General features: G+C 40.5%; 1 protein-coding gene across 1 annotated transcript; it reads left to right on the top strand.

Moving 5' to 3' along the window:
• The first annotated feature begins 887 nt into the window (after nt 1-887).
• Nucleotides 888-16,220, top strand: valopa (vertebrate ancient long opsin a). Its single transcript, XM_085478371.1, has 5 exons — nt 888-1,569; nt 3,721-3,931; nt 7,725-7,842; nt 8,489-8,722; nt 14,439-16,220. The coding sequence occupies exons 1-5, from the start codon at nt 1,206-1,208 to the stop codon at nt 14,682-14,684; spliced, it is 1,173 nt and encodes a 390-aa protein (XP_085334497.1). The 5' UTR covers nt 888-1,205; the 3' UTR covers nt 14,685-16,220.
• Nucleotides 16,221-16,975: the final 755 nt, after the last annotated feature.

The following is a 16,975-nucleotide window of genomic DNA, read 5'->3' as shown; positions in this document are numbered from 1 at the left end:
TGGTCTTAATGTTATTGCTGACTGGCATACAGTCAATCAGCCTTCTGATTTCTTTAAAATGCAGTGGTTTATCAGCATAAGTACAACCTTCCTTGCTTTCAGACTGTTCTCTGCACAAGCATTTTCCCTCAGATTATAAAGGGTGGTTTGGAGCATAACAGGCTGTCTTGTAAAATGTTCGCCTTTATAAGATTAATGGATGACTGGGTTGGTAATTATCCAGGTGTGTTCCAGTTTGACACCATCATGTTGTGTGACTTGAACTTTTAATTGCATATTTACTTATAACAGAGAGCTTTGTTGTGATCAATGTGCAGCACACACGAATTTTTAAATTTGTGTGCCATAAATGATGGATTCCTGTAGATGTGAGTAAAGACTAATTATCCAGGTTAATTTAACACGTATCGCTCAAGGACTTCAATATGCATGTGAATTTTAGAGAGTTTAAAGGTGAACGTTTATAGTAAATTTAGACGAATACATCAGGTCCATTGCGACCAATCACTCCGCTGCGGTGCCTAATTATGCATCACTAATAAATTGTGCACTGAAAAGGCGAAAATCACCAGATCTCTACGTGTCCTTTCGAAATGCACCTAAAATAGCCACACATTAGATGTAGCCTATTAATCATGCATGGTAGTAATTACTGGCTCGTGTGTAAAAGTGTTGGATGGCAGCTATGCGCTCCCGGGTTCATCCGGAGTACGCGCCAAGCCTGGAGACTGGACTGTGATCAGTGTCCGGAGCTTGAACAGAAGCGCGCACGGAGAGGGCGTCCTGGAGGACAGCAGCGATGCCGGAGCCGCCTATATAAGAGCCGCCAAGATGCCCCCGATCATTCGTCCACTCGCGCTTTTTCAAGACATCTCCCCTGACCGCAGCGCACAGCTCGCGCTCTGCTCCGCTCTCACATGCAGACTGACACTTTCCAGCAGCGGCGCACAATCACGCCCAAGCGCGTTTAGTGGATTTCTCCGTCCTGCGCTTCGCCATGCGCGGCGGCCAGCGCGGATTTCAACATCTGAACTTTTGGAAAGAGGAGTCCCGGAGCGCACAGCGTGCTCAGCTCAAGCGGCGCGTTTCCAAGTGACTGCAGAGCGCGCCTGTCTGGCACAGACTCCACGTTAAGTTGTGAGTATGAGAAGAGGAGACTGAGGTTAGGGTTAGCGAGCAGCCAGCGGACTCTCCGGACACGGACAATGGAAACCTTCAGCGTGTCAGTGAACGGCGTGTCCTACACCGTGGCACCTGAACTCTCCACCCCCGATGATCCCTTTAACGGACCCATCAAGAACATCGCGCCCTGGAACTTCACCATCCTGGCCGTTCTCATGTTTGTGGTCAGCTCGCTGTCTTTAACCGAAAATTTCCTGGTCATGTTTGTCACTTTCAAGTTCAAACAACTGAGGCAGCCCCTGAATTACATTATAGTTAATCTGGCCATCGCCGACTTTCTAGTCTCCCTCACCGGTGGAGTAATAAGTTTCCTGACTAACGCCAGGGGTTATTTCTTCCTCGGGAAGTGGGCTTGCGTCCTGGAGGGCTTTGCAGTTACTTTTTTCGGTAGGTTAACACTTTCCCCCATCCTGTTACTGTAATGGCAGAGATGAATGAAGCTCCACGTTCCATAGCTGTAGCTGTCAGAGTGGCTCCTTTTACTGCAAAAAAGAGCTGCTGTGCGTGCGAGTAAAACAACTCCACGTGGTGTTATTCGACTTTGTCACTAAACGCTTGTTAATAAATTAGGGCATCTAGAAGCCATGTCAAATAAAGAATAAATCCCTCTAACTGACAGAACATTCCAGCCTCAGGAACTTTGCTTGCTTTCCTTGGACAAGATTCAAACGATGAAAGCACTACTTTCTTACAGTGACAGGAGAAATGTTGAAATAATAAATGCATTCTGGCATCCATCAATGTGTAGACTGATTTTAAATGTTTATTTATTTAAACAGCTCAAGACTAATATTTAAAAATCCATTCTATCTGACACACACCCTTTAAACCTCAGTTGTAACCAAGACACCAAAAGCACAAGGATCGGGATGATAGACATTTCTGGCCAAAGTAAAACTATAACTCCAAAATCAATGTCAGTCTCACTGTTAACTTGAAGTTTGATTCTTTTGAGGGCTGTTTTATAAACTGTGCATTATGTTTAAACTGAACCTGGATAGTATTTGCTTCCTGCTGCTGTGTGAGTCCAGAGTGTAAAGCAGTATTTAAAGCGATCCTGGTACAGAAGCCTTCTCACACACTTTTGTACATGACTTGCTTTAAGTAGGTTACCAGCGCTGTGACCACCAATAACCAAGTAGGTGGGTTGGAATGGCATGCAGAGGTTCCCATGCTGTGTGGGATCATGGGCATCTGGTGAGACACCTGCAGTACATAAAGTCTGAATACTTAATCATTTTATGCAAAGCCTTATTAGATTTGTGACATGGTTTCAGAGAGGAATGGCACATGAAGTAAAAGGATGATTTTGTCTAAGTCTGTAAAACTGACAGTCTGTCAACAGGAAATATTAATTTATAATGAATTTATATTTTCATGCAACTTAATGAGAATATTATCAAATTACTGTCACGTGTGGTGCTTTAATGAGCCAGCTTATTGCAGTACTGTATATGCTCTTTACCAGAACTGCATTATGCAGTGCATTAGTTGATGGCATCTGTACCCAGAGCTTACACACAGACAGTGATGTTAAATAACTCCAGAAATCAATGTATTGATCTCTATTTGCTCCATGATTATAACGTGTTGTGTGGGCTATTTGTGGGGACAAATTGCTGTAATGCGCTGCATTGCAACCCTGTCGCGTACAGTTATTACTGAATAACAAACAAATGACTTGTGTGGCCATGTGCTGGAAGGCTGAACAGATTTTGATCCTAAGCTGCAAAGTCTAGATGATAACTGAAGAAGCTGCGCTGATACATGATCAATAACCCGCTGAAGTGAAGCGCACATCTTCCATAGGCTCATGGTGAAAAGCCACTCGAATGTTTTTGCTTTAACAGCACTTTTAAGTGATTAACTGCAGTGTCATTGCTATTATTCGTGTGTGCGTGTAAAAGGGTGTGGGTAAATATGAAAGTCATTACATTAGGTGAGCTTCTCCCCTCGAACAGGGTGGATGCTCCAATTAATATTCTACTCAGGGGGAGAATGTTTTCTGTTTGTGTCTATTTTTAGGTCTTTGTACTGCACCTGTGCTGTACAGATAAATACATTAAATCTTAATGGGTAAAAACTGAATTCTTCTAGAAAAACCCTCCTTTGATGTTCAGTTATCAGAACTTTAAAAGCTATAAAACCACCGTCGGGAGTAATGGTATGAATGTATTTGGGAACCTATATACCAGAGGCTTTTGTTTAAATGTGTGATAATTGAACACCTTCGTTTATGCCCCTGTCTTTAGTTCTCCCCAGTGACACTAGCAGAAATACACATGAAGAATCTCACTGTGGAGAGATAAGCAATTAGCTCTTCTATGAGAGAGACTTATTACCACAATTAAATACTGCCTTTTTAAAACAAAGCTCATTAGGGGATAACCTAATGTACCCATCTCAAATCATTAAACTATATCAGCACCAGGGCAGCTGCTTTTACCCAGACCTCGTGCAAATCTGGGATGTTGCTGTGTATCACTGGTAAATGTCCCACTTGGCTCAACCACATTGACCTCCTGCTGTTTCCCTAAGGGATCGTGGCCCTCTGGTCCCTGGCTGTCCTGTCCTTTGAAAGGTTCTTTGTGATCTGCCGACCTCTGGGTAACATCCGACTGCAAGCAAAGCACGCGATCCTGGGTCTTGTGTTCGTTTGGTCCTTCTCCTTCATCTGGACCTTCCCTCCAGTGCTGGGATGGAACAGATACACTGTAAGCAAGATTGGGACCACCTGTGAGCCCGACTGGTGAGAAATGAGCACTTCTCACACACAAATCCCATTTAGAAAAAAAGCCAAACTTATTTCCTCAATACCCAAAAAGTATTTCAATGCTAGAGGTTTTTGCTTTGGGGCAAATAACCCTGTTGTATACTTAAGAAAGCAGGGTTTGATTGACCTTAACAGAAAATTATGATTTGAGTTGAACTTTAATTCTTAAGACCGTTTTTCCTTACTCACATCATGCACCAATTCAAAATCAATGGCTGTATTTGGTTAAATATAAACAACTGTTGGTTTGTGAATCATTTTTTTTGACCACTTGGTGGCGTCATAAGAAACTCTCAAACCATAGCATGCAATCCAAAACAGTGATGTCGCTGGTTGGAGCATGAAACCTCCACATTAGTGTTTAGGTTGCTATGATGATATTTGTTTTTCTTTTAATCCAGAATTGACCATTTTTTTAATGAGATGGTAGAGTGCTAAGCTAATTGTTAGTGCTAATAAGTTTACTTGGTTAGCAAGTATTATGCCTTAGCTTTATGAATGCAAAAAAACAAATAAACCAAGAAACAAACAATATAGTTTTTGCTCTGTTTTGGTTCTGAGGGAAATATCTTGAGATGTAAATGAATATGTGACTGTTTGGTGTTGGGCAGATAAGGTGTAGCGTGTTTCTCCAAACTGAATGAAGTTCAGTGTGGTACTGAGGCAGTTGGTCATTTAACCCAAGCAAGTTTACAAGGGCTATAATACTCAAAGACAATGATGAAGGGTCATTGAATGTGAGTATGTCCCTAAGATTGTCTTTACATGTACTTAAGTCACCTGATGAGGTGCAACATGTTGATGGCAGAATTTAAATGAATTAATGTTACTGGATTTTAGGTGTTTATGAACCTCACTGGTTCAACGTTAACCTTAAACAATGTGTTTTACATAGAAACGGAGCAGCCATTCTTCCCTCAACCCTGTCACTCAGCTCTATGTCGCTCTTTCAGCCATGTTAGCTTGCTGTGTCCTAATTTTTGTTATAAAAAAAAAAGAGGTCTCCTCTAACCTCGGCCCTCAGGGCGTCATCTGGGTAGTGCTATTTAGCTGCTTTGATCAAAGGCGTGCAGATATGGGCTGAGAGTTTGCCCGAAGCCCCGTTGAAGAACCACTGCTTAGAAGAAGCGCCAGGAGAACAAATTGTCCACACAATGCAATTAAGACATCACCTTATGGAGATACCAACCACATATATAATCCCCTACATTTCTGGCTGCACACGGTGTGAGCTGTGTCAGAAAATATTTGGTTAACAGCAGGAGCAGGTGTGTGAGCTTCAGTTGCAACATGCACAGCCTGATAAATTTTAAAAGCCTCATTTATGTGCATCTTTTTATATGCATATATGTATATATGCAAATATTCAGTGCTGGAAGCGTTGGCTTTTGAAGGACTCGCATGTTGCCACAGAACTGTCGGCAGGTAGCTGCACCCTGCACGGAGTCTACTAACTTTATCCTACTGACTTTCTTTGAAATCCCCTCTACTGCTCAGGTGTTCTGTAGGATATTTAGTACAAAGATACATGCAGAGGTGGGAGGTTGTCAGCTCAAATCCCTGGGCTTGATCAGAAGATCTGCATGTATGGCACATATTATTCATCCTCTACCATACGCTCATTACAAACTATCATGTATACTGTTTTGGAGGTTTGCCTATTGCTCTGTTTCCTTGTCAACTAGAGACACTAGCATATTGTAAATATGTGAGTACAGCATTGTGCAATGTCATCTACATGTCAAATCATTCAAAACTCTATCACCTTGCAGTACAACATAACATTAAGGAGGATACATTTAAGTTTAGGTAGTTTAAGTAGGATGTGGTTGGAGGTTGAATTTTCATGAGCTTGTTTTCCTTGTTTTTAATATATTTATGCACAATATGGCTACAGCAGAAGCCCAAGTCAGCAGATGATAGCTGATGGTTTCCCAGACTGCATCTTTCTTTCACAAATCTAAATTACACAAATCTCATATATTAGTTTCAAATACTCCATATGTTCCCCTTTTATTATCAGAGACTCAGTCTTCAGCATGGACGATACCAGTGTTGGCTAAATTTATGGAAAGATGATTTTTTTTAGAGAATGCTGAAGTTCTTCTTCCAGGATTCTGGAGCTGTCGCTAACTCACAAGCATTTTTGGTTTCCCACTGCTGCAACTTAAGTTTGTGAATGTGAGAGCTCAAGAACGAAGCAGTGTAGGAGTTTCAAATTGATTGAATGAGAATAACTTGAGAATAAGGTGATGTAAGATGTTGAATTTCATACCATAGGTGCATGAACTATAGGCTGAAGAGTATTTTTTGCATCTGCAGCCGTTATCCAGACAGAGTGGGACACAGGCGGGTCCAAAACTAAGAAAGTTCTGATGGTCACAGGTCAACCTTTTAATTATGTTCATGCTCTCAGCCACATATATTCTCAGTTTAATTTGAATAATCAGAGGTTTGTGTGTCGGTGATCACAGTGTATTTTATAGGAATTAGGGCTTCTTTCTAATAAAATATTTGTTATTTTATTGTTTTTTAAAAACCTGTCACACAAAACATGAAACATGAAAAGTTTATTTTTCCTTCTTCCATTTTCATAGCACACATTTTTTAACAAAAAACCCCAAAACGAGAATGTTTCATTATAGTATATAGTCCAGTTACTTCTGTCTAGCTTCATGCAAAAACTTGGGTGTTTTAAACTTATATTTTATGGTCTGAGCAATAATGTAATGTTTCTGTAACAGATTGGATTGAAATATCATTCTTTCCCAGTGTGAAGCAGCACTACTGTTTCCGACAATGTGAATGAAGAGATTTTCTCTGGCAGGCATGCTGTTGGAGAAAAAGCACACCAGCTGGTGGTGGAAAGCAAGATCCTGAGTTGCTGACATTTTTGAGTTGTCAGCAACAGTGCAGGAATTCACCTGATTAAAAATGACTCTTGGAGGTGATTTCAATGCTGTCTGTTTATATGCAGAAGTGACTAGGTAATTGAATTGTAAGCTAATTTGGCCCACTGAACAGTAGATGGCACTAATGAGGAAAATGTCCTGCCCCTCAGAGGGTTGAATACATGCATATTGCTACAGTTTCAGGATTCCAGTGAGTTGCTGTCACAGGTCCGAGGATTTCTGTACAAATCTACCAATTTCCTACAACTCTTCTGTCCTCTAAACACAACTTCAGTGTTTGATATTTAGCACCATGGATTCCATAAATGAATGAGGTGTGAAATGTTGCATTGCAAATCTCCAACTGAACCACACTTCAAACCCCACCCTCTGGTGTTTTGAGCCACAGAAATTTGTGTCAGCTGTGAAATTACCCTTTTGAACTGAAGCTCAAATGAGGTGCAGAAGTATTTTTTTTAAATTTTGTTTTCTTTGAAAAACCTCAAAATGACATTTTGTTCTGAATTTAGATCGGAATTCAACTCAATTTTATTTATACAGCATCAAATCACAACAACAGTCATCTCAAGATGCTTTATATCGTAAGGTAGACCCTACAATATTACATATATAGAGAAACCCAACAATCATATGACCCTCTATGAGCAAGCACTTTGGCAACAGTGGGAAGGAAAAACGCCCTTTTAACAGGAAGAAACCTCCGGCAGAACCAGGGAAGGGCGGCCATCTGCTGCGACCAGTTGGGGTTGCTGCAGATGGCCTTATTTAGATTTAATTCTCGCAGGGAGTCACAGGTAGACACAGTGACATTAATTTAAAATGGAGTCAAACTTTTTTTTCTGTTCATCTCTGAACAGGTATTCAACCAACATCACAGATCACAGCTACATCCTTACTTTCTTCGTCACCTGTTTCATTTTGCCTCTCGGGGTGATTTTCTTCTGCTATGGGAAGCTCCTACGGAAGCTCAGGAAGGTCAGTTCTTACACACACACACACACACACACACACACACACACACACACACACACACACACACACACACACACACACACACACACACTCTATCATTTTTACAGTTTTACAAAATTACAGAAAAGTTAAGAAGGAGAGCTCAGAAGGAAGGATGACAGAAACCAGACTTCAGCGCTGTACTGATGTCATCATTGTGACTCAGTAAATTACTAGTTAAGATGTTTCTTAATTTGGAGCTTTTATTACAGGGAATATCAGGTACTGGATGACTGCTCATTGCAGCTGACAGTACTATTACTCATCTCTCAAATAAGCGTCAGGTTATAATGGCTGTTGTCCACCTACACGGAAATGACTGGATATTACTGATCAGCTGATGGACATGTACAGTTATGTAAAAAAGAAAGTTTTCACACAACTCTGAGAAACTAAGCACAATCTTACAGCTTCTGTAGGAATTCAGAGGGGAAGTAGCAGTCAGATGCCTGTGGTCAATTATTAATTTGATTAGCAGTTATTGTGTGACTGCCTCTATAAAAGTTAAAGTTCTGGCAGTTTGCTGGTCTGGAGCACCAGTGCTGCAATCTTTCCAGGAGCGGACGTCCCAGCAAATGCATGACTGCATACATTTTTATGTTGCTGTCAGGTATCACATGGTCGTCTGGCCACTGCCAGGAAACCAGAGCGCCAAGTGACCCGCATGGTGGTGGTGATGATCGTGGCATTCATGGTGGGTTGGACACCATACGCAGTCTTCTCCATATTGGTCACAGCACATCCAACTATTGAACTGGATCCAAGACTGGCTTCTATCCCAGCCTTCTTCTCCAAGACAGCTGCCGTTTACAATCCAATCATCTATGTTTTCATGAACAAACAGGTAAGTAGACATTTTTAGAGCCACTGCATCATAGTTTCACTTTAGTCACACTAAGTGTTGCTTTACTTTAGTCTGGCCATTCCTTCCTGGAGACACATTACTGCTTGTGTCACATGAAAGCTGTTGAACTATAGAGGTGGGTTTATTCTGTTGTTTTGTAGTGTCGGCCTGTTTCTCAGTGCACGGTGAATGACTGAAGTATAAAATCCACAGTGCACAACTGTCTGCTTAAAAAAAAGGTGTGAGGCTTACCACTGTAAAACGGCTGCTGCTGACATTTCTTCATGTCATTTACTTAATTTTTTATTTTACTCTGTGCTCTCTTGCTCTGTTCTCAGTGTAAGGGACTAATACCTGGATTTTCACTGCAGCTTTTGAAAGAACTAATAAAGGGAGATTTTTTTGACACATAATGTATAGACTTTAAACACCCATCACCTTGGATGTGTTTTATTCCCTTGATGGCATAAACCATTTTCTATATAAGACACTCGTTCTTTATGCAAAGCATTTAATAAATATTGGTAGTTGATGCTTGCTTCCAAATACCACCATATTTAAAGCACTATTTAAATGTCTTAATTAATTTCTCATTGTCCATGGAACTACAGGGCATTTTATATTTCTTTCATTTCAGAATATAAAGAAGGGAAGAAGAGATTTAAATAATTATTTATAATAATTAACAGAATGTATATCTCTTTCCTGTAACTTTCCCAGTGTACAAAGTGCAATGCAGTGTCATGTCTCCTTTCACAGGTCCCTCATTTGCATATTGTGTAATTGACCATTTTTATTATTTTCTGTTAGGATTATTTACATTGCTGCAGTGAAATATGACCATTAGAATTGACTACATAACATTTTTCATACATGTGCTTGTCAAAGGGCCTAGATCAGACTATTGCCTGTAGTCTGTTGCATGTCGTCCATCTCCATCAGATTGCCCCACTTTGCTGTTTAAGTAGGTCAGCCAGACCCACTGAATGTAAATAACACCTAGCCGGCAGGTCTAAACACCCAACTGCTAATGCTCATAACAATCAAGTGACCTCTACTGCTTGATATTTTTCCCTCTCTGTGTCTCTGTTGGTTACATAACAAGATGAGGTAAAGTAGAGGCTGGAGGTGACTTGATGCATGACTACTGCAATATATCCCTGTAGTTCTAGAGGAAGACCACCTCCAGTTACATTAAACCTCAAAAAGCTAAAAGGTGAAAAAAAACTTTCTACATTCATAGAGCACCATAGCTGTCATGACTGTGTTGTGTGGAAGGCAGGAGGAGGACTCTCAAACGGAAAGGTAAACTCAAAGCCGAAGCTTTACTTGCTGAGAAAACAACAAATACAACAAACTAAACTGGAAACTAGAAACTCAGACTAGAAAACAAGAAAACAAACCAGGAACAGGACCCAGCAACAGACAGAGACAAACACAGGGCTTAAATATACAAGCAGGACAACACGAGGATGGGGGACATCCAGCTGGGACAAATGAGGCCTAACAAGAGAAGGGGAAGCAAAACTAGTTACACTGCACACAGGACACGGACTATCAAAATAAAACAGGAAGCATGACGTTCATAAAGACGCAGACTAGACACTGAGATGTGGAAATGGACTCGGGAACAGAGGAAACATGAAGCACAGAGACAAGGGAGGCACAGAAATAGAACAGAAAAAACAGAAACCAGGAACTATAAGTGCAATACAAACAGAAAACAGTAATTCAAAGAGTACAAGTTAAACAAAAAACACTGGGGCACTAGACCCAGTGCCATGACAATAGTATAATTGGAATTTATTTCAATTCATGCTTTAAACAGGCTTTACTCTCTCAATGTTAGTTTAATTATTGAGGATCTAAAAAAGCAAAATAACCCCCCCCCAAAAAAAACCCCCGTCCTAATCTTGACGGTTCTGGAGAGTACTACAATGTACATTTTGTCCACAGGATCTTGATCTCTATTCAGGAAATGAAATTCTTTCATCCAACTCCCTCTGCCATTGACTCAGTTTAGTAAAAATCAAATCAAGAAAGCACAAGTACCAGCTAAAGTACAAGGGAGTACCTTAGCCAGGCATACCGGAGAACTGATAGCTTGCATTTTGAAAGATAAAGTGCATAATTGGAAAGGTGGTCTCTAAGGTAACAGATGACCAGAAGCATGTGATACAGCATATTTACTTTTCTTGTGTAATAATAAGTCCACAGGTACAACTTGGCGAACCAGAAGAGCTGCAAGACCAGAAAGGATTCTTAGACCATAAAAATATAAGAAAACAAAAATGAGTCCAACAGCCAGCAATAAGAAAAAAGAAGGTTTTGTTGAAGTTGCACAGCTCAGTTTAGTTAAAGATTGAATTAATTCACAGTATTTTCAGTTAAAAAGTTCTTATAAATATAAATATGTCCTGCTTGCCCATGACCTCAGTTTGTCACCAGAACAAATTGGTGTAGTCAGAGTTTCAGCTTTCCAAACCTTAGGGTGTTCTTAAACTTTAAAGAAGGTGGAAGTATCTGCTATAAAGAACTAATGTGTTTCAGGCCAATCGTTTTGCCATTAAAGAGATCTTTTATGACCTGTTTCTCTATGTGGGAGTGCTTTAAAGTTACTGTTTTATTGGAGGAAAGCTTTATACAACCATTATATATATAAAAAGCTACAACATATTTTAGGTCACAGGAGGAATCGCTATTGAATGCAGCACTGCCATAACGGCAGCCTTGTGCTTTTTCATGACATCGGAGGATAGCAGAGGTGTTGCTCTCACACTCTGAACAGCACTGCTGCTTTGAGGGGGGCAGTTAGGAGGCTTGCACCATTAAATTAGATAGGTCACCGAGGGTTGGGAATGATTTTTTCTCCTCAAGACTACACAGAGTGGGAAGCGGAAAAAGGGATCAGGGATTTTTAGTGTTGATGGAATGTGAAATCAATGATTGAAATCAATGACTGCTAAAAAATGGCTGTATTCTTAAAGGTAACACTGGTGTCAGTTCCACTGCTGTTGTATCTTTCTGAGCAGGTGCACGCCTCCCAGCCACCGTCAGAATCAGCTGAATCAGCGTAACAGAACAAGCAGTAGTAACCTAGCTGTAAATGGGTTTTCAATACAGTGAAGCAACATGAAACTTCTGAATTTAAACCTAAACTGCTGTCAAGCTTTTAAATGCCACTGGAGCACATTTGATTCTTGGGTGGATGAGAGGCAGAAGAAGAACCCCAAATTACTGTCATGATTTGCACAAGGCTATTTTTTTTTTTACCACAGGATCCCCATGTTCTGTGAGACATCTCCCAAATTATAAGAAGTCCTGAGGAGATACTTGTCCTGCACCTTATGGGCATAAGGTGCAAAAACCTTACATTTTTCAATTCACATCTAGTTGACCGTGCATACAGCTACAGTTTCCCCTTTTTTCTCTGTTACATAACTGTACACATCATGACTGGTTAAATGTCTCCAGGTGAGACAGGAAGAACTCCATCTCTTCTCTCTTCATGGATTTTCCATCTGGCATTTCTTTCTGCAGAACTGCATCTGAGTAATGGTGGCACATTGACAGCTGTCAGCACATCACTAATGAGGAAGCTTTACCTCACCTGCCTCGTCGAGCGCTGACAAGATACCAGCCTGTGTTTATGTTCGTGAGAAATGGAGCCCTCAGACACAAATGCAATCTCTTTAGAGGGGTTCACATAAGTAAACCACTTTAATATTGTGGACACCTTGTAGAGCTGATCTTCTTCATGGTCACCTCTGTACAGTCAAACTTCATGATATACAGTTATAGTCACTCTGGTTCCCTGCTTTGGTCATAGGAACAAGCAGTTTGCTCTTAGCATCAGAATCAGATACTTTTCAGCTCTGTTTTTCTTTGCTTGTTTTCTCTTTTTTCTTTCTCAACAGGTGATCCAGGTGATTGACATATGTATTTTTTGTTTGTTTGTTTTGTTGGTTTTTGGTTTTTGCCCTTTATCACTGTCCCTCTTCCCCGCTCTTTTTCTTTCCCTCTTTCTTTCTCCCTTTTCTTTTCCCCAGTCAAGTCTGTCCCGTGTTCAGCAAATGAAAATAAAATAAACAATTAAAGCAAAGGTGAATCAAATAGACCAATACGGCAAGGCTGGGACGGTCCATTTGGTAAAGTAAATCCGTTGGGCATCTTTCTTTGCCTTTAGACAATAATTTTGATGGCAAAAGAACCAAACGGGACAGGCAAAGAAAAAAAAAAATCAGATACTTTTTTAATACCTAAGAAAATTATGGTAAATGGACTGATTCTTAAATAGCGCTTTTCTACTCTCCCGGAGTACTCCAAGCGCTCTATACAACATGCCTCATTCACCCATTCACACCCACTCATACAAGCACTTCTAAACTCAAGTGCAAACTAAACTACATTCACACACATTCATACTCCGATGAATGCATCGGAGAGCAACTTGGGGTTAGTATCTTGCCCAAGGATATTTGGCATGCAGACTGGGGAAGCCAAGGATCGAACCACCAACCTTCCGATTAGTAGCCACAGGTGGTAGAGCAGATCTCTTTAGACCAACTGTCAATAAGAATAGTAACAGACTGAACTAAATTAAACAATTTATTACAAAGTTTACAAATGATAAGAAATACCTTCAATACATATAATTACCTTAATTATAAATATCCAGAATTTAACAGAGATGAAATATATGTGATTGACATTTTACTCTAACCTGTACATATTTGTTATTTCTTATTTTCAGTGTAGCGCATGTGCAAAAAGGTGTAACTATTGCACAGTGTGCATTAGATGGATGAGTTGTACAGGCAGAAATGACTTCCTGTGTCATTCAGTGGTGCATTTGAGTAATCTCACTGAGCGTGCTCCTGTGATTGGCCAGCACGTCATGGAGTGAGTGGGAGGTATTGTCCAGCATTGTCCGTATGTTGGACAACATCCGCCTCTCCGACATCACCTTAGGGGAGTCCAGCTCCATCCCTACAACATTACTGGCTTCGCAGATCAGTTTATTGAATGCTTTAGTCCTACCAAAGGAAATAAATATAAATGATCTTAGTTGCAGAGATGCATTGACTTGTGATTTTGATTACTGTTTAGATCATTTGTAAGGAACAGGAGAAAAAAAAGAGTCTGCAAAGGCAGTGTGCAATATTGTACATGTGTGCATATAGCCTCAACTAATTTCCATCACCAGTCTAGTTGGTCATAAACATGTATAGCTGATAAAGGAATGTTAAAAAAACAGCTCTCCCCAGCAAGTTGAGTAATCTGCATTTTGCTCTGGACTATTGCCCTGGATCTGTATATGTAAATACTGCATTAGTTACTGCTGTTCATTGTGTCTGTCAGTGTGGTCCTGTTATTGCTCGTGGGTAGCATTACTTCCAAATGCATGTCTGTCTTGTACCAGATCCAGTCGTGTGAGAGATACTCTGAACACACTGTGTAACAAACACTTTAATAAAATGTTATTTTATCAAACACACCAGCAATTAACCGTGACATTTGTTCGTTCAGCAGCAAATTCAGAATCAGATAAGTCAAATAACAGAGGTGGTTACAGTAAGTGTGGCTGAAAGTAAACATTAGCGTTTGGCTAACAGTAGCTAATAAGTTATTTAAACAGGGCATTTCATCATTACATGATATTTCAATGTGAACATGGCATAAGAGGTTCTAATCTGTTATCTTGCTCTGTGTTCAGTTCAGGAAGTGTCTTATCCAGCACTTCACCGGCATGGGGACGATCCCTGATAGCAACCTGAATCAGACCTCTGATCGACCTGGAATCACTGCCGAGAGTCACACGGGAGAGATGTCAGCCATTGCTGCCCACATCCCCGTGGGCAGCACCACGTCACCCAGATCGGACTTCAGATCTGATTCTCCAACCGACTGCGGTTCATTTGCTCAGCTTCCCATTCCAGAGAACAAAGTCTGCCCAATGTAACACTAGGCTTTACCCCGATAGGTGTTCTCTTTCCCTGAGCGTGAATAGACACCCTTCTGTAGACGCCCCACCCTCACCCTGTGTTTCAAGGACAATTAAGGGTTAGCAAAAAGTAAGAAACTTTATGGTCCAGAGTATTCTGGTAGATGTTCAGTTTATTATTGGAAAAAAAAGACTTGGGGGAAAGAACTGTAGAGACTGAACTGCTCAGAGCTTTACCCTGTAGATATCCTATAAATATTTGCTCACCAGTGCTCCTCTGTCCCGTTATTCAAGAATGTCTTGGATGTTCTCTTGACCATCACGGCACAATGGAGGGCACTTGATTCAACGCGATTCATTCATATCCCAATGAAAAAAAAGGGACTGCAAAACCCACAGACCTTGACATCCGTTAGTTGAGGGCTAGCCAGTGTGTTTCAAATATCACAATGCACCCAGCCTTTCATCTTGTCCTCGCCTTCTCCTTTGAAGCCCCATGATGGTGTCTGCAGAGAAAGCGTGTTTTTCTATGCTGTTTCAGTATTTGCTTTGGCAGCAATTTTCATTCATCTCTGTCCGTCAAAAGGACGGAGCAGTCTGCTGAATTTTAATTTTTTTTTTTTGTGTCCCGCGTAAACTAGTTTGGGTCAAAGCTTTTATCTTTTTTGAAGATGGTCAAGAGGGCTTAGAGATGCCAGTCTCCCGTTCCCTCTGTTGCAGATATAGGAGGACAGCATATTAATGAGGTGCCAGCAGTGGATCACCACATACATGCACACACTACAGTCCAATGCTTTGATGTAAGCTCTCTATAGGAACTGTGAAGAAATGTATCAATAATTATCACTAGCAAACAAGTGGGTTTGCTAGTTAGCCATGTATAAAAGCAATGAGTATTCCATCACAAGCACAGTTCAGCAGCAATATTGAAGCTAAATACCATCACTTCAGCACTTCAGCAGTAGCTACAAGTAGATGTAGCAATCAGTGTTACAATATGTCTTCTACTTTGTGGTGCATGTTCATTCATTATTACTGGGTATCTGTCAAAAACACCGTCGTATGCTAAGCAGTGATTCACCAGGTATGGTGTTTGTTTACAACGTGTGTTTCAGTCATGTCTGGCCGGGAGTAAAATCCAGCATTTTTAAGCACCAGTGCATCTGTGTCAAGTTAACTGTGACACCAACAACAGACTATTTTAAAGAGAACTGTCAAATTAGCTTCTGTCCTGTCCTGGAGAAGTTTGTCACAGATTTAATCGCTTCAATGACTGTTACTGCTTTGCTGTCAGGTCCAGAAACTTTAGATACGTGTCTTTGGAACCTAAACCTGCATTAATCAATATGTTTTGTGTCAACAGTGAATAAACTATGTGTGTTGTGAAAGGGTTACTGTTCGAAAAAACACTGAAGACCTGTGTTCTTTTTAGCTCGTTTAGCTTGTAGGTTCATTTTGAAAGCAGCAAACTTTCACTGTGGTTCAATTTTAGAAACGGGTTGCAGATTTCAGAAAAGGTCATTTAACCACCTCTATGCTACCTGGGCAGGAATGTGCAAGACTTCTTTATGAAAATTAATAAAGGAGTCTTATACTTCTGCACCTGTGGCATTTTTTATTCATTCCATATTTAGTGATGAGTTGAAAAAATCCTGTAATGGATACAAATTACAGACAATGTGCGTTAAACATGACGTGAAAGAAAAGCAAACAGAACATAACACAGGGGGAAGTTTTGTTCAGATTAGTCCACCCATTAAGAAGAAGACGGGGTACATTCATGCATGCACTACGATCATTATAGCAAAGATTATCTCAGAGAACTTTTCACTAACATCACGCTCATGGATCAGGAATTTTCACGCAAATTTCCCTTGCCTTACATTTCTAATGCTTTAGCTAGTTTAGACCATTTGAGTCAAGTGGAGATGTACACATGTGTATTTAAAAGCCTACTTTTAAACTTGTAATCTGACAAAAAGGAATCTACCAAATGCCTCCACAAGTCATCGCTAAGTCACAAGTACTGTCACCAATTTTGGGGCAAGTCAAATATTAAACAGCAATAAGGACCTCATCAAGAAACCTACAGAAGTGTAGTTACAGTAAAAACTAGTTCTGTATCAGCACAAAGGGAAAGCCCACTAAAGAAGCAATGACCTCTTCTCTAAAACTTGAAAGCCTTAAAGCAGTTTACAACAGCACGCGGGGCTAAAAGAATATTATTCTTTGGAGGTAATTGGTAGGGGTGCAACGATATTCGTATCGATATTGAACCGTTCGATACAGTGCTTTCGGTTCGGTACGCA

This window comes from Copadichromis virginalis, linkage group LG13, assembly GCF_057382275.1.
Source record: "Copadichromis virginalis isolate Kocher_CV1m ecotype Utaka linkage group LG13, C_Virginalis_male_GT1.1, whole genome shotgun sequence".
NCBI lineage: Eukaryota > Metazoa > Chordata > Actinopteri > Cichliformes > Cichlidae > Copadichromis > Copadichromis virginalis.
The sequence above is the reverse complement of the archived record's forward strand: the minus strand, read 5'-3'. Positions and strand labels throughout refer to the sequence as shown.

Excerpts from the sequence above, each read along its gene's own strand:
- valopa (XM_085478371.1), top strand. The coding sequence starts at position 1,206 with ATGGAAACCTTCAGCGTGTCAGTGAACGGCGTGTCCTACACCGTGGCA. Across the intron at positions 3,932-7,724 it reads ACCACCTGTGAGCCCGACTG|GTATTCAACCAACATCACAG; the intron begins GTGAGAAATGAG and ends ATCTCTGAACAG. Across the intron at positions 7,843-8,488 it reads TCCTACGGAAGCTCAGGAAG|GTATCACATGGTCGTCTGGC; the intron begins GTCAGTTCTTAC and ends TGTTGCTGTCAG.